Genomic DNA, 27,381 nt, shown 5'->3' with positions numbered 1-27,381 from the left:
AACTATTTTTTTCCCTTGAGATATCCAAATTAATTATTGCCTTATTTTTAAACATAAATCTAATATTTTACAGAGATGAAGTAAATAAAATGTGAATGAAGAGAAAAACTGATATTACCAAAAAGAAAATACTTGCTCTTAGCAATCATAGCTTTAGTTGAATATGTAATTCTTCTAGTCCCAAAATGAAACTATGTATAAGTGAAGTCAATACATTCATAAGTAACTCTTTCATGAACCCATCCACATTCTCACAGCATTTTGGGGAACAGAGATGATCTATCTGAGTTTTCTTTTTTTTATTTATTTTTATTAGTTGGAGGCTAATTACTTTACAATATATATACAAAATATAGTGGGTTTTGTCATACATTGACATGAATCAGCCATGGATTTACATGTATTTCCCATCCCGATTCCCCCTCCCACCTCCCTCTCTACCCGATCCCTCTGGGTCTTCCCAGTGCAATTGATTTTAGCAGACATGGATGCTTTTCAGGCTTCCCTGGTGGCTCAGATGGTAAAGAATCTGCCTTCAATGCAGGAGATCCAGGTTCAATACCTGGATGGGGAAGATCCTCTGGAAAAGGGAATATCTATCCACTCCAGTATTCTTGCCTAGAGAATTCCATGGACAGAGGAGCCTGGGATCACAAAAAGTCAAACATGACTGAGCCACTAACACTAGACACTCTTCAGAAATCCTATTCCACTTTAAGTCTAGGAAGAAAAGCTGACATCACAATCCTGAAAGAAAAGCACATTTATTTTAAATTTCTGAGAAAAGTAAGATGAGTTTTAGAAGATTTTGAAAGAGATAATTTTTGATTTCTCTGGACAAAGAAAGATTTTTACACAATGAAATAAAATGAATGTTTTATTGTCCCAATTTCTTATAGATGAGCAGAGGTTCTCTGTGTGAATAAATAAAGGGCCCTTGTGACCAAAGTCTGAACATGACTAATGAATGTAATATGAACTGAATATTGGCAAAAGTTAACAGCGGCATCACTGGAAACCATGTCCTTGGAGATAATAAGATGCAACAACCTTACTGGACATATTCCAAGAGCATAACAATTGCCTGATGGAAAGACATAATTCTGACTCCTCTTCAACTTTTAGATAATAAAGTATGAGCAAACGATAACAAACTGTTTCCAGTGAGAAAAATACATAAGTATACATGAAAGTAATATACATAGCTACAAGTCAAAAACGTGACTATTTTACATGTTAATGAGTACAGATGTGCATTGTAATTTTTCTTCATAGTATAGTATTCAGCACTATAGGGAAAAGATAGGATTTAAAAAGGTTAGAAATACTACACAACTTAAATATTGAGAAAAACCTTTTATGATCTTGAAACCGAAGCAGGAGAATCAATGCATGTCCTCACAATGTTGTTTAACAAGTTGAAGAAGTATTTAATTAAATGAGAAAATATACTTCCATTTGACTTTGCTTTTCAGCATTTGCTTAGTTTTGAAACCAGATTGCATGTTATCTTGTAGATTTTTGTCCCAAGAAAAGATCATACAAAGATTACTCTGTTATAGCTCTATGTGACTTAACCAATTCAGTATCCATTAGAAAAAAAAATTTCAGAAGTCAAAAGTCTTTATCTTATGAATGCTTCTTAGAAGCAGTTTTACCATTCTACTGGTTCCATTGGCCAGTTGATTATAACCTTTTGTTTGTGTTCATTTACTAATTATATGAGTCATATTGCCCAATTTTTCAAAAATTATATATGAATAAGCTGCACCTCTGCATGGATAGAGTATCAGGAGAAGAGGATATCTATTTTTATAGTAATCATCAGATACTCTAGCTTAACTAAACAGGCTTAAGCATTAAGTCTAAGGTTAATGATGGGTGTGGCTCTCATGTTCAAGGGAGAGTATTTTCTTCTATAAGAGAGAACTGTTTTCACCTTCCCAATTTTAGCTTCTGAGTAGCATATCTTTTGAATATTTTTCTGGGACTTATGTAGAGCATTTTAGAATTTCCTTCAAATTAGAATATTTTCCTGGGCTTAGGCCATGGGGTTGCAAAAAGTTGGACATGACTGAGCAACTAACACTTCGACTTTTCACTTTTTATATACCATGAGGAGCAAGCAACTGAAACAAGCTTTTACAGCCTTATTTAAAAGAATTGTATTGATCTCAGAGAAGTAAAGGAATGTCAAAACTGAGAATAAAGCTTATCATAACACAGCAGGCCTTATGTGTTTAATCTTACATTATTAATTCTTTTATCTCTTCCTTGCACTCAGTGTATTCTTACTATAATACTTATCGCATCATTATTAATGAATAAAGAATACAAAATTATCATTTTTTTTTCATTGCAAATAAACTTTCTCCAAAGTGACATTTCTCCAAATTGAGAGTTTGCCTCAACTCAGACCAGTCTCACAAGAGTGTAAAAACTACTATAGATTAAGAACACAACGACAACAAAAAAAGGTTGAATTATTGGCTTTACATGAAAACCTCAAACCTTCTTGCAATTCAAATATACAAATGACAACATGAAAAAAACATAAATATTAGTCTTATTGTCAATCAGAAGCAAGAAAGTTCTTAAAAATTAAGAAAGCCATAATAATCTAGTACAAAAAATAAGTATATTTTAACACTGAAGAGGAAAACATACAAGCTTTGAAACCTAGATAAAACTAGCTTGGAAAATAAAACTTTAAATTCCAAAAATTCAGAATTTAGATTAACTACATTTCCTCCAAAATGAAAGAGCACAATCTTTCACAAACTGACAATCTAGATTGCATTGATCTGAGAAACTGTCAAGACAACAAAGTCACTTTTCGGATGACAAATCAGGACAAGTACTGAAATATACAATAAAATCCAATTCCGTAATGTAGCTAAACTAAGCCAACAGGAGTGAGACAATCTCAGCTAAATGAGAATCATAAACACACATCAACAAAACTAAACCAGCAAAATATACAGAAGTTTCTGTTTATAGAAGAGGAGCTCATTAGAAATTTTCAATGAGACTAGCAGGGAGGAAAAGAAATCTTCAAAATTAAGGAATGAAATGTGTGACCTTCACAGATATTTCTTAAAGATTTTTTTTTTTTACATTTGGTTAATTTTGTGTTATAATCTTTCACATTTCTCCCTCTAGACCTCAGTCCTCAGTGGTGCAGACTGGAATATCCTCAACTTTTATATCTTTCATTTTGACGTCTATGCTCATGGTGTCAGTTCTTAAAAAGATTCTCTTCCTTGTGTGCCTCTCTAGACTTCTTATGTACTCCAGGACTGTGTTTGGAATCCCTCATATATGCCCCTGTTAGCTAGTATGAGATAATAAATCTCTCCAAAAATCAGTGGTTCAACTGACCATTTTCTGGGTAAGCTGAGTGTCTCTGCTGCTCTGGGGAGAGATTAGTTGATCTTGGCTGGATTTATTCATAGGATTCTCATTATGCATGACTGGGCTTTGCCAGACAGATTAAGCTTCATTCACAACTTTAGTAGTTTAATGACTCATTACTAAGATAAGTGAGCTCTCTTCCAGATGGTGCTTTATCCTCTAGACAATGTTTGATCACATGGTAAGGTCATGGGGCTCCAAGGAAGAGAATGGAAGCATCCAAAGCTCCAGAGTCCTAGGCTCAATATCCCTTCTACCATATTCTATTCATCAGACTAGTCACAGGACCAGCCAGGACCCAAGGGGGGAAAAAAAAAAAAAATGAATCACTTGCTGATGAAACGAGCTAGAGACATACTGCAGTGGGGGAAAAAAAAAAAAAATGAATCACTTGCTGATGAAACGAGCTAGAGACATACTGCAGTGACTAGACAGAGGAAGGATCAGTCATTTTTGCTATCGTTTTCATAGTTGTTCATATCGTTTTGCTGGTCGTTTTCATAGACAGGACATTTCAGTCACCTGATGTTATATTTTACAATATCCTATCTATTTTGTCTGCAATATGCTATTCTGTCCCTAGTATGCAGGTGGATCCTAGGTAGTAAATGGCACCTGGGTTCGCTCTTTAAATTGGTTTTCAATAAGTTATGGTTGAATAAATTCCCTGCTGCTGCTGCTAAGTCGCTTCAGTTGTGTCCGACTCGGTGCGACCCCACAGCCGGCAGCCCACCAGGAGCCCCCGTCCCTGGGATTCTCCAGGCAAGAACACTGGAGTGGGTTGCCATTTCCTTATCCAATGCATGAAAGTGAAAAGTGAAAGTGAAGTCGCTCAGTCATGTAGGACTCTAGCGACCCCATGGTCTGCAGCCTACCAGGCTCCTCCATCCATGGGATTTTCCAGGCAAGAGTACTGGAGTGGGGTGCCATTGCCTTCTCCAGAATAAATTCCCTAGAAAACAATAAAGACCAGAATTTAGAAAAAGAAAAGTCTGCAATGACTCTAACTTTGATCAATGATGATACATAAGTGAATAATCTGGGTGTTACTTACTTGAATTTAAAACTGGAATTGATTCATAACTAAAATGCTGTGCAAACCTTTCTTAGAAAGGCATAAAATGCTTTAATTCTCCATATTTATAATGTTTCAAGATGCAGTTTAAAAATTGCTTTTATTATTATTTCATTTTTTAAAAATTTTATTATAGCAATAAGTTCATTTTAATCTTTTGACAATTTTTTCAAACTAACAATATAGATTTATGACCACACAGCTCCATTTTCAATATTTATTCCAACTTTAGATACTTTGATATTATTTTGTTTGAAATAACTTGCATAAAAGCCCAATTTAAAAATCTTTATTTATTTATTTCCTTATTGGGATAAAAAACACATAACATAAAGTTCACTGTCCTGACCATTTATAAGTATTTGGTTCAGTACTGTTAAGTATTATCACACTGTTATGAGACAGATCTCTAGAAATTTACATTTTTCAAATTTGAAACTCTGTTCTCATTAAACTTTGAAAAGTCCCTTGACTGCAAGGAAATCAAACCAGTCAATCCTAAAGGAAATCAACCCTGAATATTCATTGGAAGGACTGATGCTAAAGCTGAAGGTCCAATACTTTGGCCACCTTATTCATAAAGCCAATTCATTGGAAAAGATCCTGATGCTGAGAAAGACTGAGTGCAGGAGGAGAAGGGGGCAACAGAGGATGAGATGGTTGGCTGGCATCACTAAGTCAATGGACATGAGTTTGACCAAACGATAGTGAAGGACAGGGAAGCCTGGTGTGCTGCAGTTCTTGGGGTTGCAAAGGGTAGGGTCTGACTTAACAACTGAACAACAACTCTCATTAAACAACTGTCCATTACTCCCTTCCATCAGGCCCTGGTAAACATCATCCTGCTTTTCTGTTTCTATGAATTTGACTCCCTTAGATACCTCATATAAGTGGAATCATACAGTAGCTGAGGTTCTCTGGCTCACTTATTTCACTAAGTATAAGGTACTCAAGGTTTCTTCACACTGTAACATGACACACGATTTCCTTACTTTTTGAGTTTGAATAATAATCTATTGTATATATTAATATATACCACATTTTGTTTATCCATTCTTTGAACATTTTGGTTGTTCCCACCTTTGAGTTATTGAATATGTTGAGTATGGTGTACAAATATCTCTTTGAGATCCTGCTTTCAATTCTTTTGGATATCTGTCCAGAAGTAGGACTGTTCACTTGGTAGTCTTGTTTTGTTATTATTATTTTTTTAAGAGCCCATAATACTGTTTTCCCCAGAGGTTCCACTGTTTTCACAACTCCTTAAATGGTGCACAAATGTCATAGTTCTTCACATCTTTGCAAACACTTGTTATTTTCTGATTTTTTGAAGAGTAGCCATCCTGATACATGTGAAGTCTTCCAGGTATTATCATGATTTAGTCTCATTTTTAAGGAAAGTAGTAATTTGATAGTAATTTGATATCTTGTCCCTCATCAAGTATTTACCTGTTAGCTTTCACATCTATTGAGATTTTCTAACTCCACCATTATGTCTATGCTTGTTAGTTCATACATGACTATGAACTAGTTTTCCATTATATATTCATTCACTTTTACATAAAGCATTTTATCTTATTATATGAATAATAAAACACTGCTTTATTTATCATATGATTCTCAATTCAACTGGATTGTATGTATTCATTCCTAGATGTATTCAACTGGAACCCTTTTAAGCTGGTGTTTTCCATTTCTCTTCCTTGAATTTTGGCTGATCCTGTGAGTAGTCTGGTGAATAGAATGTGGTAGAAAGACATTGAGTCTAAGACTCTGGATTCTTGCTTGATTCTGTTATCTTCCTTGGAGCCCCATGATCTTCCCATGTTGGAAAAAAAAAACACAACACTATATAGAGAATAAAGCACCATCTAGAAGAGATTTCAGTTATCTTAGTAAGGAATCATTAAACTACTAAAATTGTGAATTAAGCCTAACTAAATAACAAGACTCAGGCATCCTTACAGACAATCCTATGAACAAATCCAGCCAAGATCAACTGATGTCTGCCAAAATCAGCAGAAACACTCAGAAACTTGACACAGAAACTCAAGTTTAACATCACTGATCTTGGAATGATTTGTTATTGCATAATAACTAACTGCAGAATGTGACAGGTGCACGTGAGGGATGCCAAACAGAGGGCTAGGGAAGGATTCAGGGAAGGAAATCTTTGTAAGAGGAGACACCTAGAACACAGGTCTAGAAATGAAAGACAAAAACATTCTAGTGTGGACCATTGAAGTTTTTGGTGAGAAATGCAAAATTTAGTAAGGTAAAAAATAACCAAATGTAGGACATCTTTCTTTGAGAGATATTAGTGAAAATTATACCTTCTGTTTTTTCAATGTTAAAGATGATCTTTGAAGAGACAATTTGCCTTCATATTGGATTCCTTGTCTATAGCCCAAGGTTTCCTTGTATTTTGCTGGTTTAATTTTCTTTAAGTCTAGAACTTTATTTTGCTGAGATTTACTGGCTCCTGTTGGTTTAATTTAGCCATATTTGTGACTTGCATTGTATTATGCATTCAGCATTAGACTTTCTTTATCAACATAAAGCTGACTTTATTGCCTCAGCAGAGTTTATCAGATCATTGCTACCTGGATGATGAATTAATGTAGATGCCATGCTTTTCACTTTAGAGAGAATTAAGTGAGTCTAAACTTTAAATCTTTGGGCTTTCATGTTTCTTTTACAGGGTAGATGTGGATCTCCAGGTTTCTAAACTCATATATATTTTCCACTTCTGTGTTAAAACCCATTCCTTTTTGCTCAAACTAACTCATTATTATCTTGATTAATTAACTCCTGCTTAAGAAGAGTGATTGAAATCACATATATGTCTTTTGAATGTCTGTACTAGAAAAAAAAAATGAATACTATTACTCTATTATTTTCCTATCAGTTCAAGAATTCACTATTTTCTTCACATAAGATTTAATAGTTCTCTAATTGATCAGAGCCAAGATAGAGTTTTGGAAAGCCCATACTCCTAGAAATCTAATTTTATGGTCTCTTGGTATGATACATCATCTTGAAGAAAGCTTATTTTCAACATGGGTTGCAGTGACCTAACTTGTTTATTTCAACAAGCATTGAAGATTATTTGGAGCCCAAGATTCAGTAATAACTATATAAGCATGTTAATATTAATAGACAATAGACCATAGTACAATAGCTAAGAAATGAAGATTATGACCTTAAGGCCCACTGCCTTTTTAAAATTTATATTTTATGCTTTGCTTCAACATTCCTTTACTTCTTTGACATCAATGACATTCTGTTGATTAAATCTGTAAAAGCTTCTTTCACTTGCTTGTTCCTCAGGGTGTAAATGAATGGGTTTAACATGGGGGCAACTGAAGTAGTAAGCACTGACACACACTTATTAACTGTCACTTTGTCCTTTGTTGAAGGTTTGACATAGATGAAGATACAACTGCCATAGGTGATAGAAACCACAATCATGTGAGAAGAACAGGTAGAAAAAGCCTTCATCTTTTGCTGGGTGGAAGGGAAATTTATGATGGTCCTGGTGATGTGCATATAAGATATAACTACACACAGAAATGTCAAGATGTCAGTCAACACAGCAAGGGCAACAGCCATCTGTTCTATGAACCGTGTGTCTGAACAAGAGATCTTTAGCACAGGAGAAGCATCACAGAGAAAATGATCAATGACATTAAAGTCACAGAATTCCAGATTTAAGCCCAGGCAGAGTGGTGGAAATATGACCAGCCAACCTGCTATCCAACAGCAAATAACAAGTCTTCCACAGACTCTGCTGCTCATGATGGTTGCATAATGTAAGGGTTTGCAGATGGCCACATAGCGGTCATAGGACATGATGGCCAGGAGAAAAAATTCTGTTGCTCCAAAAAGAATGACAAAAAATAATTGAGCAGCACAAGCATTATAGGAAATAGTCTTGTCCCCAGTTGATATGCTGTATAAAAATCTGGGAATGCAGGCTGTTGTTAACAAGATTTCTAAAAAGGAGAAGTGTTTGAGGAAAAAGTACATGGCAGTTTTAAGGTGAGAATCTACTAAAGTGAGCATAAGGATGGTCAGGTTCCCAGTTATACTCAATGTATAGGAAACAAACAGAAACATAAAAATCAGAACCTGCATTGGAGGATCATCTGTCAGTCCCAGGAGTATGAATGTAGATAAAGATGTACAGTTTCTCATTGCTGACTTGTGCTTCTGCTCAAACTCCTCAGAAATTCAAGTGACATTGAACTAAGAAAACCTATATTAAACCATGAGGCCATGGCCACTGGTTAAAATAAAATCCAATCAATTCAATGAATAGTCATTTTCTTCTTTGACCTGACAGGGACCTGCCAAAACTTTGGAATTCTCAGCTTTTTTGATGTGCATTACAGAAATCCTCCAGATCATGTTTTTCTGCAATAAGTTTTCACTTGAGTCCATATTTTCATACCCTCCATATGCTCTCTAATCTCTATTTTTCAGTTAATCTAAACTCTGTGCTCTATTGTCTGAAATATATCTAACTATATAATTAGAAAGGATCATCCATATGATATGATTTTGTGGGTTTTCTAACTATCTTTTGCTCTGAATAATTCTTCACTACTCACAGGTTCAAATGAGCTTGCAAGCTGCTTAAAGTGTGGGTCCCTGTTAAATGCAAATCAATGGCTGAGTCTGACATTTTATATAGCGCCTGGAGGCCATGCGTGCAGTATTTGAATGTTTGATGTTACTTCAATGAAAAAAGAGTTATTTCATTTTATTTTTGATATCAGGATTATCATGCAAATAATCCACATTGCTTTCTAGTTTTGCTATTTATCTTGAAGCTTCTACATCAATATCTGACTTTCCCTGCATTTCACTGTAATAGAACACAATGTTTCATAAGTACTACGTAAACAAGTTACCTGCCTCAATATTGAGTAAATTAGCCTCAGTGAAAAAACTTCAAAGAATTTAACCTCAATTGATTGTACTTCCAAAGTCGCGAAGGACATGGGAGACAGGATGAAACACAGGGTGGAGGAGACCAAGGACACAGGACAGCTCTGTTTCACGTAGTAACTTGAATCCTGCAACAGAAAATTGACATTAGTGGAAAAATTGGGAAAATCCAAATCAAATTTGTATTTGATTTAATTATTTTAATGTTATTATTTTATTGTTTTTCAATTAACCCTCGTCTCCACTCAGACCCTTCAGGCCAGAGCCACAGAGTCTCTCTTTCCAGCGCCTCTAGGGACTCTCTGTGAGCAGTGAGGTTGGCCAGCAGGTTGCACACACTCAGTCCTCGGGTGTCAGTTTCTCCGGTGGGATCTAGGGTGCGGCTCCGCCGCTGCAGCCCTGGCCCAGGCACCTAGAGAGTGAGGGACTTGCTCTGGAGGTGGTGGAATCTTTGCTGTCTGCCTATGACCTGGACCCATCCTTACATCTGTGTTTTATTAGTTATTAGTATTTGTATCCAGTGTTAATTCCTCAATATTAATAATTCCACTAAGATTATGCAAGTTGCTACTATTAGGGAGAGATGGGTGAAGGATATCTGGGAACTCTGCGCTATATTTTCAGTTCTTCTGTAAGTACAAAATTATTTCATAATGAAAAATTGACCAAATGGAAATAAAAAAGAAAGAAAACAGAAAAAGCACCAGCGATTATTGAGCACTTTCCATATGCCAGACAGTAGGTTGAGGTAAGTCTTTACATGGATTATTTGTCTGGAATAATACATCTTCTCTTCCAATCATTTGTTCTTCTTCAGCCTTATTTTGGCTGATGTCAATTTTATTCTATCTATAAGTGTATAGGATATCATTTGAAATGAATTTTGACAGTTAAAGTTAAGGATTAATATTAATCAGCAATATCTGAATTTCATGGATTCTGTCTATATCTAAAAGCCAAAGTTATAGCATCAACTAACAAGACCCAAAACTTGGAGATTTTGACCCCCCTCTAATAGTACACGCTTGTGATGAGGATGTCCTCGTTTAGAAAGAAATGTTACCTATGAAACAGCTCTTCAAAGTGCTTTCACCATAGGGGGACATTCACTTCACACACCAAAACAGCATCTACCAGTTTGAGTGGAATCTGTTTCATGATCCGACTCTTTCATTACCAGCTTCCTACCCCTAGTCTTTCCTTCAGTAGACTGATACGGAACTTGCAGGTTTTTCAACTTTTGGCTTAGAATCACTTCCTGAAAAAAAAAAAAAATCTTGAAAATTCATTGTGTAAGTTATTTGATTCTCTTTTTTACCCCTCTAGATCTAAGCTTAACTCTTTGTTACCACTAAATATGTGAATGTAATTTTATTGAGATTGGGCTATGTCTTGTTCATTGAGAATCCATAGCAGCTAACCCTATTTAGAAGAAGTAAATGGCAACCCACTCCGGTACTCTTGCCTGGAAAATCCCATGGACAGAGGAGCCTGGTAGGCTGCAGTCCAGGGGATCGCAAAGAGTCCCACACGAATGAGTGACTTCACTTTCACTTTTCACTTTCATGCATTGGAGAAGGAAATGGCAACCCACTCCAGTGTTCTTGCCTGGAGAATCCCAGGGATGGGAGAGCCTGGTGGGCTGCCATCTGTGGGGTCGCACAGAGTCAGACATGACTAAAGTGACTTAGCAGCAGTAGCAGCCCTATTTAAAGTTTGTCAAGAGCTCAATAAATATATTTATTGTAAAATTAATAAATTTTATATGTACACTTCTGACTCAGAATAAGCAGTTTGTTTTCTCAGTTAGTGAAATTTCCATTCTCTTTTTGGTACTTTTTTTTTTAATAGAAGTATGTAATACCAAGAGGGTTTCCCAATTTTTTTCTAAAAACGGTCAATTGAATTCTTCTGTGTTTTAGCTTCATTGACGTATAAATGATATAAAAATGTACATTCAATATATTTGGCATGTATAATCTCTGTTTTCAATTCCCCTTCATTTTAAAAATAAGATCTTTAAGATAGTAAAATAATTCTTTACTTTCTGGCAGTACACAAAATGCTACCTGTTGTACTTAGTCCTAGATTTAAAAAAAGTTATTTAACTTTTTTTTGATCAAAAAATATTATATATTTTGCATTCTCTGATTACTTAGGGCTTCCCAGGTGGCTCATTGGTAAAGAATCTGCCTCCAATGAAAGAGACTCAAGAGAAGCAGGTTTGATCCCTGGGTCAGGAAGATTTCCTGGGGTAGGAAATGGTAACCACTCCAGTATCCTTGCCTGGAAAATTCCATTGACAGAAGAACCTGGCCCCTACCTCCCATGGGGTAACAAAGAGTTCAACAAGACTGAGCACACACACACGCACACACGCACACACACGCACATACACACACATACACACACACACACACTCTGATTACTTACATAACAGCTAGATGAAATGTTTCCTATCCTTCAGTTATTATCTAGATACCTCATCAAATACCTCATACTGAATCAGAAGGCATTTGACATAGAGACTTCACTTAAATGGTTACCTGGAGTTTAACTTGGTTGCTTTACAGAATTCCCTTCCTTATCATTAAGAAAGGTAAATTTAAGCTCTTGCTTGGTACCTACTCCCATTTAGCCTAAAATGTTTATAGAAAGAAAGAAAAAGTTTTGCTAAAAGTTATCCTCCCCACCTCAACAGCAGCTTAAAGGTCATACAGAGACGGCACAGCATTTCCAGTGGTGGGACAAGAATGAATTGTCTCTGCAGCCTAGACGCCTCTGCTCAGGGCTGTCACACCAACTCCAGGTATCTGACTCTCTCAAGGATCTAACCTGTGTGTCCTGAGGAAAGACACTAATCTTTTATTCCAAATATATCACTATTTTTTTCAGTCCTTCATATTCCACCTTCTTAGCACTTCAGTGAAACTAATTGACACTGATATTGATATAGATGTTAAAATACTGAATTTTCATTACAATATGAAAGACTGTTAGTGGATGGAGTCACTGACTTGTAAGCAAATAAGTCACTCAATGCACATATATTACACACAGCTTTTGTTTAAAGTGAGGGAAAGCTTATGGCAGAGAACATGTAGGTGCATTTCTCTAAACTTCCATTGTATTTGGATGAACTTCACCATATTGATACATGAAAACAGCTTATCAATGATTGCCCTATATTTGCCAAACATATTAAGAATCCACACTTTATAAGCAGTTGTTGAAACCTTTCATAAAATATTAAAATGACAAGTCATATGAGTTATTTTGGTAGAGATAGTTTCCTCAGAGGAAAGCATCATTCTAGAATTCAGAAAAGGGACAGAAAATGATTTAAAAAATATTTCTCTGATACTCGTAACCTCTGATGTTCCCTTAATCCCAAAGTTGCAAAGGGTGAAAAAAAAAGTCACACAGGAAGGTCTTATGGTGGAGAGAGAGAAGGGTGGTCTCTGCCCATTCTTAGGAGCACAGAATCCTACTCACAGAGGGCTCTGCTGTTGATGAGTTCTCAGTAAGTTGTCCTCCACCCACACAAGATGAAGATTTTACTCAACAGAAAGCCTGTCTCCCACTGAGTCCAGGAAGTCTTTACTCTGGAACTGCAGAGCTAACAGTAATTTCAATGGCTAGGTAGGGATCTCTCTCTGTTCCTGGGAAAGTTGATATTCTGATATTTCTGGCAGAGGAACATATTTCTAAACTGACAGAATTACCCTTTAAAAAAAAAGGGCCCAATTTTCAATTAAGTGAAACAAACAAACATGTCTTAAATGTTACTAATGAGTCTCTTGTGTAATAGACTTTGGGGGCAGATAAGGGAACACAGACCTGGGGAAAATGTCCTCAGAGAGGTGCCTGTAAATAACATTAGCATCAGAAGAGGCCAGGTATGCAGTAATTAGTATCAGATTACAAGACAAAAAGTAACCATCTGTTATTTTATTTCAAAATTTTGTGAGGCATTTTAAGATGATAAATACAATGTTTCCAGTTTATTAAACTTGTAATATTTGTAATTAACGGTTGAATGTGGGCTTCCCTTAAAGCTCAGTTGGTAAAGAATCCGCCTACAATGCAGGAGACCCAGGTTCGATTCCTGGATTGGGTGAATCTGCTGGAGAAGGAAACGGCAACCCACTTCAGTATTCTTGCTTAGAGAATCCCATGGACAATATAGCCTGCCAGGCTCCTTTGTCCATAGGGTTGCAAGAGTCAGACATGACTTAGCAACTAAACCACCACCAATGTTTGAAAGTGAAAGTGAAAGTCATTCAGTTGTATTAGACTCTTTGCTCCCCATGGACTATACAGCCCAAAGAATTCTCCAGGCCAGAATGCTGGAGCAGGTAGCCTTTCCCTTCTCCAGGGGATCTTCCCAACCTAGGGATCGAACCCAGGTCTTCTGCACTGCAGGCGAATTCTTTACCAACTGAACTATCAGGGAAGCCCAATTAAGTGTCAGTGTAAACAATTCACGTAATAATAGAGAAAAAATATTTTATCAAAAGAAAAGGCAAAGTGGAAATATACTGCTAATAGTTTTCAGATATACCTTCCAGATCTTTATGATTCTTCTGTTTATACATTTCATGGGCCTTTTTTAAAAAACTGAAGTATAGGTGATTTACTATTGTATTAATTTCTGCTGTAAAGTGGTTCAACTATATACACATATGCAATCTTTTTCATATTGTTTCCATTATGGTTTATTATAGGATATAGTTCCCTGTACTCTAAGTAGGCTCCTGTTGTTTATTCATTCTATGTATATACTAGTTTGTGTCTGCTAATCCTAGACTCTTGTTCTATCCCTCTCCCACTCTTCTCTCCACTTGAAAACCATAAGTCTGTTCATCATAGGATATAGTTCCCTGTGCTATAAGTAGGACCTTGTTGTTTATCCGTTCTATATATATATATACTAGTTTGTGTCTGCTAATCCCAGACTCTCATTCTATCCCTCTCCCACTCTTCTCCCCACTTGAAAACCATGTCTCTTCTCTGTGTATGTCTGTTTTTGTATGGTAGATAAGTTCATAGGTGTTATATTTTCAGTTCCACATAAGTGCTATCATATGGTATTTGTCTCTCTCTTTCTGACTCACTTCGCTCAGTATGACCGTCTCCATCTGCGTCTGTGCTGCTGCAGACGGCATTGTTTCCTTTTGTGACTAAAGTTTAATTGTGTGCATATGCTGCATCTGCTTTATCCGTTCATCTGTCAATGGACATTTAGGTTGTTTCTCATGGGGCTCTTGAGTTCTATATTTATTTATGATCTTATTCTATTTCATTAAAACTTTAATACATATTTTACATTTATGTTTACATGTATTTTGTATTTATTCATGTTCATATATTTTTATTTCAGTTTGTTTTATAGAAACATTTTTAAATGTTTTTTCTATGAAAAGTGAAAGTCACTCAGTTGTGTCTGACTCTTTGTGACCCCATGGACTGTAGCCTGTCAGGCTCCTCTGTCCATGATATTCTGCAGGCATGGGCTCTTCCCAACCCAGCAATCAAACCCAGGTCTCCCATATTGCAGGCAGATTCTTTACCATCTGAGCCATCAGGAAAGCCCAATGTTCTAAATCTGGTTAATAGCCTCTGTATGTGCATGCAAAGTTGCTTCAGTTGTGTCTGACTCTTTTCAACTCTATTTAGACTGTAGACCACCAGGCTCCACTGTCCATGGGGATTCTCCAGGCAAGAATATTGGAGTGGGGATTGCCATTTCCTTCTCCAGGGGATCTTCCTGACCCAGAGATAGAACCCACATCTCTTTTTGTCTTCTGCATAGGCCAGCGGGTTCTTTACCACTAGCGCCACCTGGAAGAGCTAAATTTTAATCATTTGGTCACACTGCAGGGCATGTGGGATCTTAGTTCCCTGACCAGGGATAGAGCCCATGGCCCCTGCATTGGCAGCTCAGAGTCTTAACCATCAAACCACCAGGGAAGTCCCTAATGCTTTGATTTTAATATGTCTATGTTCAATTTTCTTTGAACATCACTCTAATGAGTTGATTAAACTTCTTAAATGTATAGATTTACTTCTTTCCTAACATTTTGAAAAGTTTCCAGCCATAAACTATTTTTACATTTTTTCTGTCCCATTCTCTCTTTCTCTTCCTCTTGGATCCAAGTTACACATATGATAGACTTCAACATTGACCATTGGTCCCACTATCTTTGTAAATTAAAAAGTTTACTTCTCCCTTTTATAAGGATTACACAGTTTCTATTGTTGTAATTTTAAATTCATTGCCTTTATCTTCTGTAATCTTTATCCAGTAATTAAGCCCAAAGTGTGACTTTCTTCAGAAACATACTACATTTTCATTTTTAACATTTTCCTTTTAATACTACATGTTTTCTCTTTCTCTTCTGAGAAATCTTTGCTTTTCATTATCTTCCTATAGAACAGTTGCATAGATTGATTTAAAATCTCTGTGTAATTCTATCAATATCTGAGTCCTCAGGACTTGACACCTGCAAGATGTCCCTTTAGTAAACGATTTTCTTTTTTGAATGGGTTACATTTTACCCATTCTTTATATAGTCAGTGATTTTGGATTCTATCCTCACATTTTGGATAGTATACTACATAAACTCTGAATTCTATTATATTCACCTGAAAAATGTGAATTTTTTTTTTTTTAAGCTAGCAATAAACTCTTTGAGACTCAAACTACAAGCTTAGTCTTGTCTTATGTAGTATGACTGAACACTCAGTTTAGTAATTTAAACCTTTGCTAAAACTGTTTTTGTTGTTGTTGTTTGAGCCTTGGGCCTCTGGTTCAGGGTTCATCCTGAAATATTTGTATGCTTATATATGTTATTAATGTTTGCTCTTCTCTAACTCTCTCATGAATTCCTGCATTAGTGTCAGACCTGCCCAGAGACCTTTCCATGTATCCTGTTATTGTATAGCATATTCTGCTAATGACATCTAGCTTCAGTTGGTTGATGGGTTATTGGGATATTTTATATCCTTGTTGGCTATCTGTCTAGTATTTCTATCTGCTACTGAGTGAGTAGTACTTAATTTTTCAGCTGTAAATGTAGATTTTTTTTTAAATTTTTCTTTTTTTGTTTTGTTTTGTTTTTTTGCTACATGTACTTTGAAGTTCTGTTTTTAGATGCTTTATTAGTTTGCTCCCTGGAGGAAGGCATGGCAACCCACTCTGGTATTCTTGCTTGGAGAATCCCATGGACAAAGAACCCTAGTGGGCTGCAGTCCATGGGGTCACACAGTCAGATACAATTGGAGACACTTGGCACCTTCATACTCATTAGTTTGCTTTCATAGCAATATAACATAATGGTAGAATAAGACAACAGAAATACATTGTCTAACAGTTCTGGATGCTAGAATTCACAAATTAAGATATCAGTTCCTTCTGAAGAAGAGGAAGCTGAGGAAGTAGCTCTTCCATGCCTCTCTCTGAGCTCCTGATGCAGTCAGTATCTTTGGTGTTCCCTCACTGCACATCTCTAGTTTCTGCCTCCATTATCACCTGGCCATCTTCTTCCTCCACGTCTCTTTCTTTATATTATCTTCTCATTATGTGTGTCTGCCTCTGCATCCAAATCTACCCTTTTAATAAGACCACTTGTGATACTGGAACAGAGCCCAGCCTAATGACCTCATCTTAACTAGATAGAAGGTAGGGCTGGAGAAGAGGGGCTAGGTCTGGAGCCAGGAATGAGATAGGGTTTCTCTTCTGCTCAGAGGCCGTCATTATCTATTGGGAGTTGGGTCAGGTCCCAAGTTCCTGATGCAGAAGGCCCAAGGGTTGGGTCTTGGCTGGTTCCTTCCGTGTAAGTTTGGTCCTGCTTATCCTCCATTCCTACCCAGCTCTGCCTGGGTCTGTCTTGCAATCCTGGTTGTACATGACTCCTGCCAGTCTCCAGTTAACCTTCAGTGAGAATCGTTCTACATGTTGTGTTTTTGATGCAATCCTAGTTGGGGAGGTGAGTTCCATGTCCTACTTTGCCATCTTGAAACACAAGCTTGAAACATTTTTAAGTTTATATTTCTATACATCCTTGCCAACATTCATCATTTTTGGATTTTTTTGAAGATTAGTCATCCTGAAACCTAGGAGGTCTTCCAGGTGTTGCCATGGATTCTTCTTATTTTAAATGTAAGCAACAATTTGAGACTGAAGAATAATTTGTTCCTCATCAAATTATTTTTTATATTGGTTTTCACCTATAGGGACTTTCTAATTCCATCACTACATCTATGCTTCTTGGTTCACAGGTGACTATAAGAAAATTTTTTTGTAGTTTTTATATATTTATTCATTTCACATCATATTTTTATCTTATTCTATGTGTTATAAAGCATAGCTTTGTTTCTCATATGATTCTCATTTTGTTCTAAACACGTTCAACAAGAAACCCTTTAAACTTGTGCTCTGTCTTTTTATAAGCTTCCATCATTTAAAAAATAATTTAATAAAGTCAAGAAGTTTAAAACTGCATCCTGTGCTGAATTCTAGATACTGTTTCCACATCCACTTCAATCTGATGTATTGGTCCAGAGATAAACTGAAAGAAGAAAAATAAATATTGTGTGGGAGTAAACCAAACTGATGCTGCATTTGTGAAAATATTTAAAGAATTCAAGTAAGAAAGTGTTGCATTAGCCCATGTACCTATTGACATTAATCTAGGACAAGGGAGGCAAATATACAACAGAGAAACAACTGCATGTAAAGAATGAAACTGTAACATTCTCTAATACCACACACAAAAGTAGTATTGAAATGGATTAAACACCTAAGTGTAAAACTGGATACTATAAAACTCCTAGAGGAAAACATAGGCAGAATATTCTGACATAAATCACAACAAGATCTTTTTAGACCTGTCTCCTGAAGTAATTAAAACACAAGCAAAAATAAACAAATGGGACCTAATTAAACTTAGAGCTTTTGTCCAGAAAAGAAAACCACAAGTAAGAAGAAAAGACAACCCTCAGAATGGGAGAAATATTTGCAAATGAACCATCACAAAGTACTGACCTCCAAAATACATAAGCAGTTTATGCAGCTCAATATCAAAATACAAACAACCCAACCAAAAAATGAGCGGAAGACCTAGACAGACATTTCTTCAAAGACACCACCAGATAGCCAACAAGCATGAAAAGATGCTTGACATCACTCATTATGAGACAAATGCAAATCAAAACCACAGTGAGGTGTCACATCACACCAGTCAAATGGCCATCATCAAAAAAATCTACAAACAACAAATGCTGGAGAGAATGTAGAGAAAAGGGAAAACTTTTGCTCTGTTGGTGGGAATATAAGTTGATACAACCCTTGTGGAGAATAGTATGGATGCTTCTTAAGAAGCTATGAACAAAACTACCGTATTACCAACAAATTCCACGGCTAGGCTTGTTCCCTAAGAAAACCATAATTCAAAAAGACACGTGTACACTACTATTCATTGCTGTACTATTTACAATAGCCAGGACATGGTGGCAACCTATATGGCCCTTGAGTGATGAATGAAGAAAGAAGTTGTGTACAAATATACAATGAAAAATTATTCAACCATGAAAAAGAATGAAATTGGGTCATTTAGTGATGTGGAAGAACCTAGACTCTGTCATATAGAGTGAAACAAGTCAGGAGGAGGAAAACAAATATATATTAATACATATATGTGGAATCTAGAAAAGTGGTACTGATGAATCTATTTGCAGGACAGAACTAGAGACACAGATGTGATGAATGAACATGTGGACACAATGAAGGAAAAAGAGGGTGGGACAAATTGAGACAGTAGTGTTAACATGTATCCCCTACTATGTGTAAAATCGATAGCTGGTGGGAAGCTGCTGTGAAGCACAGAGAGCCCAGCTCAGTGCTCTGTGATGACCCACGAGGCTAGGATGGGGGTTGTGCAAAGAGGCTTAGGATGGAGGAGACAGCTGCTGCAAGCTGTTGTACAGTAGAAACTAACACAACATTTTAAAGCAATTATAATTGATATAAACAATAAATTAAGAAAAAAAAAAATCAGGTCAGCTGAAGTGGTTAGTATCCTCCAGTTAGGGCTGCTAGAATCTAAATCAGGAGAGTTGGAATCTGAACAGAAGTTCCCCCATGTATCTTTGGCTAACTGATTGACTGAATACATGCAGAGTAAGTGTAGTCTATGTTCACCAGTGATAAGGCTGAAAGTTTGACAGAGATAGTAGGGGCTGAACAGTCAAGTGGGCTTGGAGTTTTGGCCCAGCCAAAGTAAAGACAACTTATGAATATCTTCTCAACCACAGGCTTCCAGCTGAACATTGGGAGAGCCACTTAAGAGTCAGGACTACATTCTGGGGCAAGTGTCAAAAATATTAAAGCCTGAGGGTAAAATCAATCCACACTTCTTCTCATAAACAAAGTTTTATTGGATAGTGTGCACTCCAACTCATTTGTTTAATATCTAAGACTGCTTTTAACAATAAAGTTGAGCAATTTTAACAGAGACCTCATGGCCCCAAAGGCCAAAATATCTTTTGGGTTGGCATGCTCTCACACCTCGAGGATGTATTTTCCTTTATTTTCTAAATTAAACTGAGCTGTAACACGGAGCTGTATCACTGATCTGTCCAAGAGCTGTGACACGGTCTGCTGAGGGCTGTAATGCTGGTCTGTCACTTCAAATTTTTGTTGTGATGAGACAGAACCAAGGAAATTACACACTCCCCTGACATCTATGGTGCCCTGACTCTGATTTAACCTGGCTGAAACAACCTTGGTGTGGCCCCCACAAGGAGGAGGTCAAGCACAGCAGACCAACTTGGCATAAGCTCCCGCGGTGGAAGCTGAACATGAAGAAAACGCAGTGCAGGGGAAGTGACAAGAAGCCCAGTGTGCTGGAAACCAGGACAGTGAAAAACAAACTCAGTGTAAAGCTCACACAGCTCAGTCTCACATTCCAGAAGACCTCCAGTTAAGATAGGCGGTCCTTGCTCCTGTGGCTGGAAGGACATATGCCTAGCAAAATATCAATTCCTTTACAACTTCTTGTTTCTTGTTTCCTTGACCCCCCCCCCCCGCCCCCCATCGTGAACAGGCGAGTGGCAGTGGGTGCGAATGGGGGACTCTGGAGAGGCTACTTCTCAGTATGTCCCAAAGGCTCCACTATCTGCTGAGCCCTGGTAGTTGTTACCCAAGCTGGTGGGGGTTCTCCTATCCTTAATCTTCTTTGTGCCAAGGATCAGGCCAATGAAAACTGTGAGCACAGGTCAGGTATCTAGCAGATTTTCCAGCAGGTTACGAAGGGGATTCCTTGGCACGTTTTTCCCACTACTTTTCCTTCCCATCCTCCAGCTCCTCTTTCCTGAGACTTGAGCCGGACCAAAACCCATGATGCCTGGCTTCAGGACCTAATAAAGCTCAGGCTCTGATGTCTCATTGCAAAAATTCTGTTAGAGACACAGTGATAGGTAAGAGGTGGATTTGTTTGGATTCAGAGAAGCACACTCTGCAGGGTGTGGGCCATCACAGAGAGCAAGTGCTTTGGCCATGGAATGTGGTGTGGCTTTGTTAGCTGGGCGAATTCATATGCTAATGAGTGGGAGGGTCATCCCAACTTTTGGGGAAACACCCACTCCTCTGTCTTTTGACATTGGCTTGAAACTGTCCTGCTACCTGTGGGTGTATCATTTAGCTTGCAGATTGGGGATTAAGGTTTACTTAAATTTGACTTGTCACCTTAGACCCATTTGATTTTAATTGGTTTATGTTATGCCCTTGTGCTTCGTCATTCTTTCAACAGTTGTGCCCTGCCCCCTTCCCTCCTGTTTCATGCTCTTTTCCTGAGCCCCATCCAGGCCCACAATTTGCCTCTACAATCTTCTAGAGGGACAACCAGGAAATAACTGGCCATTGGGAGGGAAATGCTTTTTTAATATCCAACCCCTCTAGATATTCAGGCCTTCTTCTTCCATGTTTCCTACAACATGTGCAACATTAGCATCTCTCAGTGAACCTGCTAGGGTGGGAGACAGGCACACCAGGCCTGCTAGAAGTCCATCAGTTGGCATCCCTTCAAAAGCGATTGGGCTTCCAGGGATAATGTTTGCCACTTTGGGAGTTAGCCCTGCAGGCTGTTTGGGCCCAAACCCTTACCATCCTTCTCCTAAAGTTACAAGCATTAGTTCAGTTCAGTTCAGTCGCTCAGTCATGTCCGACTCTTTGCAACCCCATGAATTGCAGCATGCCAGGCCTCCCTGTGCATCACCAACTCCCAGAATCTACTCAAACCCATGTCCATCGAGTTGGTAAGGCCATCCAGCCATCTCATCCTCTGTCGTCCCCTTTGCCTCCTGCCCCCAATCCCTCCCAGCATCAGGGTCTTTTCCAATGAGTCAACTCTTCGTATGAGGTGGTCAAAGTACTGGAGTTTCAGCTTCAGCATCAGTCCCTCCAATGAACACCCAGGACTGATCTCCTTTAGGATAGACTGGTTGGATCTTGGGTTGCAGCCCAAGGGACTCTCAAGAGTCTTCTCCAACACCATAGTTCAAAAACATCAATTTTTCAGTGCTCAGCTTTTTTCACAGCCCAACCCTCACATCCATACATGACCACTGGAAAAACCATAGCCTTGACTAGACGGACCTTTGTTTGCAAAGTAATGACTCTGCTTTTTAATATGCTATCTAGGTTGGCCATAACTTTCCTTCCAATGAGTAAGCATCTTTTAATTTCCTGGCTGCAATCACCATCTGCGGTGATTTTGGAGCCCCCCAAAATAAAGTCTGACACTGTTTCCACTGTCTCCCCCGGATCAAATCTCCACTCCACTTTTTTGGAACATCTGGTTTGTTGCCCCTTATCAATTTGTTCTTAAGTCAATTACTAACTCCTACAACCAGGACCCTGCCCCCTTGTGGGCAACATTGCTCCACCCCGCTTATTATTAAAATACCCTTAATGCCCCTAACAGGACCGGATAACCCACTCCTTCATCATTACTTCCATTATTACCTAAAGTGGGTCTATGACAATGGAATGTTTACCATTGGAGACACCCTAAACTGCTCTTATAGAGGACTAGGGGAAGAAATCAGTGACTTACACTCCCTTAGAGTAGTAAAAGGATAAGGCTTATGACTGTTTCACCAGGTTACCAGTCTCGGGGCACAGGCTTGGATTGCTTTACATCGTGATATCTATTCCCATCTGTGGTGAAGAAACTGCTGCTACTGCTAAGTCACTTCAGTCGTGTTCGACTCTGTGCGACCCCGTCCCTGGGATTCTCCAGGCAAGAACACTGGAGTGGGTTGCCATTTCCTTCTCCAATGCATGAAAGTGAAAAGTGGAAGTGAAGTCTCTCAGTCATATCCAACTCTTCGCGACCCCATGGACTGCAGCCTACCAGGCTCCTCCGACCATGGGATTTTCCAGGCAAGAGTACTGGAGTGGGGTGCCATTGCCTTCTCTGGGTGAACAAACTGGCAATAAGTTAAAATTACAACCCCTGAATCCTACCCAGCTCTGGTCATACTGGAGACCTTGGGAATACCCAACTCCAGCCCAGGGATTCCAGGAGGTCGACCTGCCTCGATCTGCCAAGAGATCCAGTCCCCACGAGGTCGTCATGCCTCAGCCTACTCAGGGATCCATCAGCCCAGGACCCCAAGAAGTCAACCTGCCTCAATCTGCCTAGGGATCTGGTCCATGAGAGATTGTCACACCTCAACCTGCTCAGGGATCCGCCAATCTGGGGGGAGGGGTGTCCCAGGAGGTCAAACTACCTTGACCTGCCTAAGGATCTGGTCCTCGAAAGGTTGTCAAGCCTCAACCTGCTCGGGGATCCACCAGTCCAGGGTTCCCAGGAAGTCGACATGCCTTGACCTGCCCGAGGAGTCAATCTTCAGGAAGCTATCATGCCTCAACTGGCCTGAGGATCTGCACCCTGATGCAGGGATGCCTGGCTCTGAGGTTGCAACAGTACTGAGTAGGATAAGCTTCAGAAAGACTCACCCCTAAAGAAGTCCACCCATGGAAATAGAAGGAAGCATATTACTTGTGGGACTGTGCCCAGTCTCAGCAATAACTCAGGGGCCCAATGAGAACCCCATTACCCCTTCTGGAAAGGCTAAAAGAGACCTTCCAAAAGTTTACCCATTCGGACTTAGACTCTTACAAGGGACAGGTGATTTTAAAAGACAAAGTCCTGGGGGGAGGAGCTAAGATGGTGGAGGAATAGGACGGGGAGATCACTTTCTTCCCTACAAATTCATCGAAAGAACATTTGAACACTGAGCAAACTGCACAAAATAACTTCTGATTGCTAGGAGAGGACATTAGGAACCCAGAAAAGCAGCCCATTGTCTTCGAAAGGAGGTAGGACAAAATATAAAAGATAAAAAGAGAGACAAAAAAGCTAGGGATGGAGACCCATCCCAGGAAGGGAGTCGTAATAGAGGAAGTTTCCAAACACCAGGAAACCCTTTCACGGGAGGGTCTGGGAGAAGTTTTCGAATCTCGGAGGGCAACCTAACTGGGAGGAAAAATAAATAAAACCCACAGATTACATGCCTAAAAGCAACTCCCAGCAGAAAAGTACCCCAGACGTTCGCATCCGCCACCAGCAAGTGGGGGCTGAACAGAGAGGAGCGGGCAGCATTGCTTAGGGTAAGGACTGGGCCTGAATGCCCTGAGGGCAATCAGAGGGAGCTAAAGTGAGATAGCGACTTAAACTGTGGGATAGCAAGAGAGAGAAAAAAAAAAATTAACCATCGAAAAGTGAGCTAACCAAACACACTGCCAGCCTGTTCGCAGAACAAAGGAAGGACTGAGCAATTTCAGAGAAGAGCTAGCCAATGGTGGACCGGCCCATCCCCCACCGGAGGCAGAAGGCAAAGGGGAGGGGAAAGGGGCAAACTCGGCCCCAGAAACGGCATCTCCTACCAAACTGCAAACAGGCTCCCAGTTTCTAAACAAAGACTTCCTGAGATTCTGGATGGTTGACATCCACTGGGAGGATTGCGGCTAGAGATCAGCTCCCCAGAACAGACACAATGCGCACCCAACCGGCATGCAGGGAAACTGAGGGGATAAGACGCACGCACCCAGGGAGAGTGTGATCGTCAAGCTCCTGGCTGCCTGAGCTGCTGGGGCTGGGGAAGGCACAAAACGCAGGCCCAACCAAGTCTGCGCTTTTGTGGAATACCTGAAAACTGGAACCATACGCAACCCAGGGCCCGCTCCCTATAGAGCAGCCTGGAGCCTGAGCAGTGTAGACGGGGGAAGCACATGTGCTGTGAGCGGGGGCAAACCCAGTGTGGCCGGAACACTGCGAGTGCGCCCCACACACGCCGGTGACATTTGTCTGCAGCGCCCCTCCCTCCCGCAGCGCGACTGAACAAGCGAACCTGAACAAGAGGCCACCTCCGCCCACGTGTGTCAGGGCGGAAATTAGACACTGAAGAGACAGGCAAACAGAAGCCAAATAAACAAAGGGAACCGCTTCAGAAGTGACAGGTGCAACAGATTAACATCCCTGTAGTTAACACAGACTACACCGGAAGGGGCCTATAGATATCGAGAAGTGTAAGCTGGAACAAGGAGCTATCTGAAACTGAACCAAACACACACGGCCCACAACAGCTCCAGAGAAATTCCTAGATATATTTTTACTATTCTTTTTTACTTAAAAAAAGTAAAAAAAAAAAAAAAAAATTTTTCTTCTTTTTAACTTTTAAAAAATTTTTATCTTAAAGTTCCCTATTGCTCCTCTATTACTACTTCATTTTCATTTTCTTTTACTTTCTTTTAAAGTCCTCAATTACTCCTCTATTACTCCTTAATTTTCATTTTCATATATTTTTACTATTTTTTAATTAATTTAAAAAATTTTTTTCTTTTATTTTCTTTTAAAGGCCGCTATTACTCCTCTATTACTCCTTAATTTTCATTTACATTTCACTGTAACCTTGCAAAAAAATGACCCTATTTTTAAAATGAACTTCATATATAGTTCTTAAATTTGTTTTTGTTTTTAATATTGTATTTTTAAGAGTCTAACCTCTACTCTAGATTTTTAATCTTTGTTTTTCAGTATTTGATATAAATTTTGGACATTTAAGAATCCAATATTCAGTACCCATTTTTATTCAGGAGTGTGATGATTACTCTCTCCCCCTTTTGACTCTCTGTTTTCTCCCCCAGATCACCTCTATTTCCTCCCTCCCCCTTCTCTTCTCAATCCAATTCTGTGAATCTCTGCGGGTGTTCTGAACTATGGAGAACACTTAGGGAACAGAGTACTGCGTAGATCTATCACTCTCCTCTTGAGTCCCCCTTTTCTCCTCCTGCTCATTTCTATCTCCCTCCTCCCTCTCCTCTTCTTCATGTAACTCTGTGAACCTCTCTGCGTGTCCCTCACTGTGGAGAATCTTTTCACCATTAACCTAGAAGTTTTATTATCAGTGCTGTAGAGTTGGAGAAGTCTTGAGGCTACTGGAAGAATAAGACTGAAATCCAGAGGCGGAAGACTTAAGTCCAAAACCTGAGAACACCAGGAAACTCCTGACTACAGGGAACATTAAGTAATAAGAGACCAGTCAAAAGCCTCCATACCTACACTGAAACCAACCACCACCCAAGAGCCAATAAGTTCCAGAGCAAGACATACAACACAAATTCTCCAGCAATGCAGGAACATAGCCCTGAGTGTCAACATACAGGCTGCCCAAAGTCACACCAAACACATAGACCCATCTCAAAACTCATTACTGGACACTTCATTGCACTCCAGAGAGAATAAATTCAGTTCCACACACCAGAACACCGACGCAAGCTTCCCTAACCAGAAAACCTTGACAAACCAATCATCCAACCCCACCCACTGGGAGAATCCTTCACAATAAAAAGGAACCACAGACCACCAGGATACAGAAGGGCCACTCCAAACACAGCAATCTAAACAAGATGAAAAGGCAGAGAAATACCCAACAGGTAAAGGAACATGAAAAATGTCCACCAAGCCAAACAAAAGAGGAGGAGATAGGGAATCTACCTGAAAAAGAATTTAGAATAATGATAATAAAAATGATCCAGAATCTTGAAAACAAAATGGAGTTACAGATAAATAGCCTGGAAACAAGGACTGAGAAGATGCAAGAAATGTTTAGCAAGGACCTAGAAGAAATAAAAAAAGTCAATTAAAAATGAATAATGCATTAAATGAGATCAAAAACACTCTGGAGGGAGCCAATAGTAGAATAACGGAGGCAGAAGATAGGATAAGTGAGGTAGAAGATAAAATGGTGGAAATAAATGAAGCAGAGAGGAAAAAAGAAAAAAGAATCAAAAGAAATGAGGAAAACCTCAGGGACCTCTGGGACAATGCAAAATGCCCCAACATTCGAATCATAGGAGTCCTAGAAGAAGAAGACAAAAAGAAAGGCCATGAGAAAATACTCGAGGAGATAATAGCTGAAAACCTCCCTAAAAGGGGGAAGGAAATAGTTACACAAGTCCAAGAAACCCAGAGAGTCCCAAACAGGATAAACTCAAGGTGAAACACCCCAAGACACATATTAATCAAATTAACAAAGATCAAACACAAAGAACAAATATTAAAAGCAGTAAGGGAGAAACAACAAATAACACATAAGTGGATTCCCATAAGGATAACAGCTGATCTATCCATAGAAACTCTTCAGGCCAGAAGGGAATGGCAGGGCATACTTAAAGTAATGAAAGAGAATAACCTACAGCCCAGATTACTGTACCCAGCAAGGATCTCATTCAGATATGAAGGAGAATTCAAAAGCTTTACAGACAAGGCAAAGCTGACAGAATTCAGCATCACCAAACCAGCTCTTCAACAAATGCTAAAGGATCTTCTCTAGACAGGAAACCCGGAAAGGTTGTATAAACGCGAACC

The 27,381-nt window shown here is 39.0% G+C and overlaps 1 protein-coding gene and 1 long non-coding RNA gene across 2 annotated transcripts in view; both read right to left on the bottom strand.

The window, feature by feature from the left end:
- Positions 1–354: 354 nt before the first annotated feature.
- LOC122423578 overlaps positions 355–27,381 on the bottom strand; it is a 28,689-nt gene continuing 1,662 nt past the window's right edge. The window contains exons 2-3 of the long non-coding RNA XR_006264185.1: positions 9,406–9,570; positions 355–747 (exon numbers count right to left, since the gene is read on the bottom strand). This is a non-coding gene — a long non-coding RNA (uncharacterized LOC122423578). The remainder of the gene's footprint in view (positions 748–9,405; positions 9,571–27,381) is intronic.
- LOC122423577 (olfactory receptor 6C2-like) lies at positions 7,748–8,686 on the bottom strand. Its single transcript, XM_043440757.1, has one exon. The coding sequence runs from the start codon at positions 8,684–8,686 to the stop codon at positions 7,748–7,750; it is 939 nt and encodes a 312-aa protein (XP_043296692.1).

Source organism: Cervus canadensis, chromosome 21, assembly GCF_019320065.1.
Source record: "Cervus canadensis isolate Bull #8, Minnesota chromosome 21, ASM1932006v1, whole genome shotgun sequence".
NCBI classification, from domain to species: domain Eukaryota; kingdom Metazoa; phylum Chordata; class Mammalia; order Artiodactyla; family Cervidae; genus Cervus; species Cervus canadensis.
This window is presented reverse-complemented; position numbering and strand designations above follow the sequence as displayed.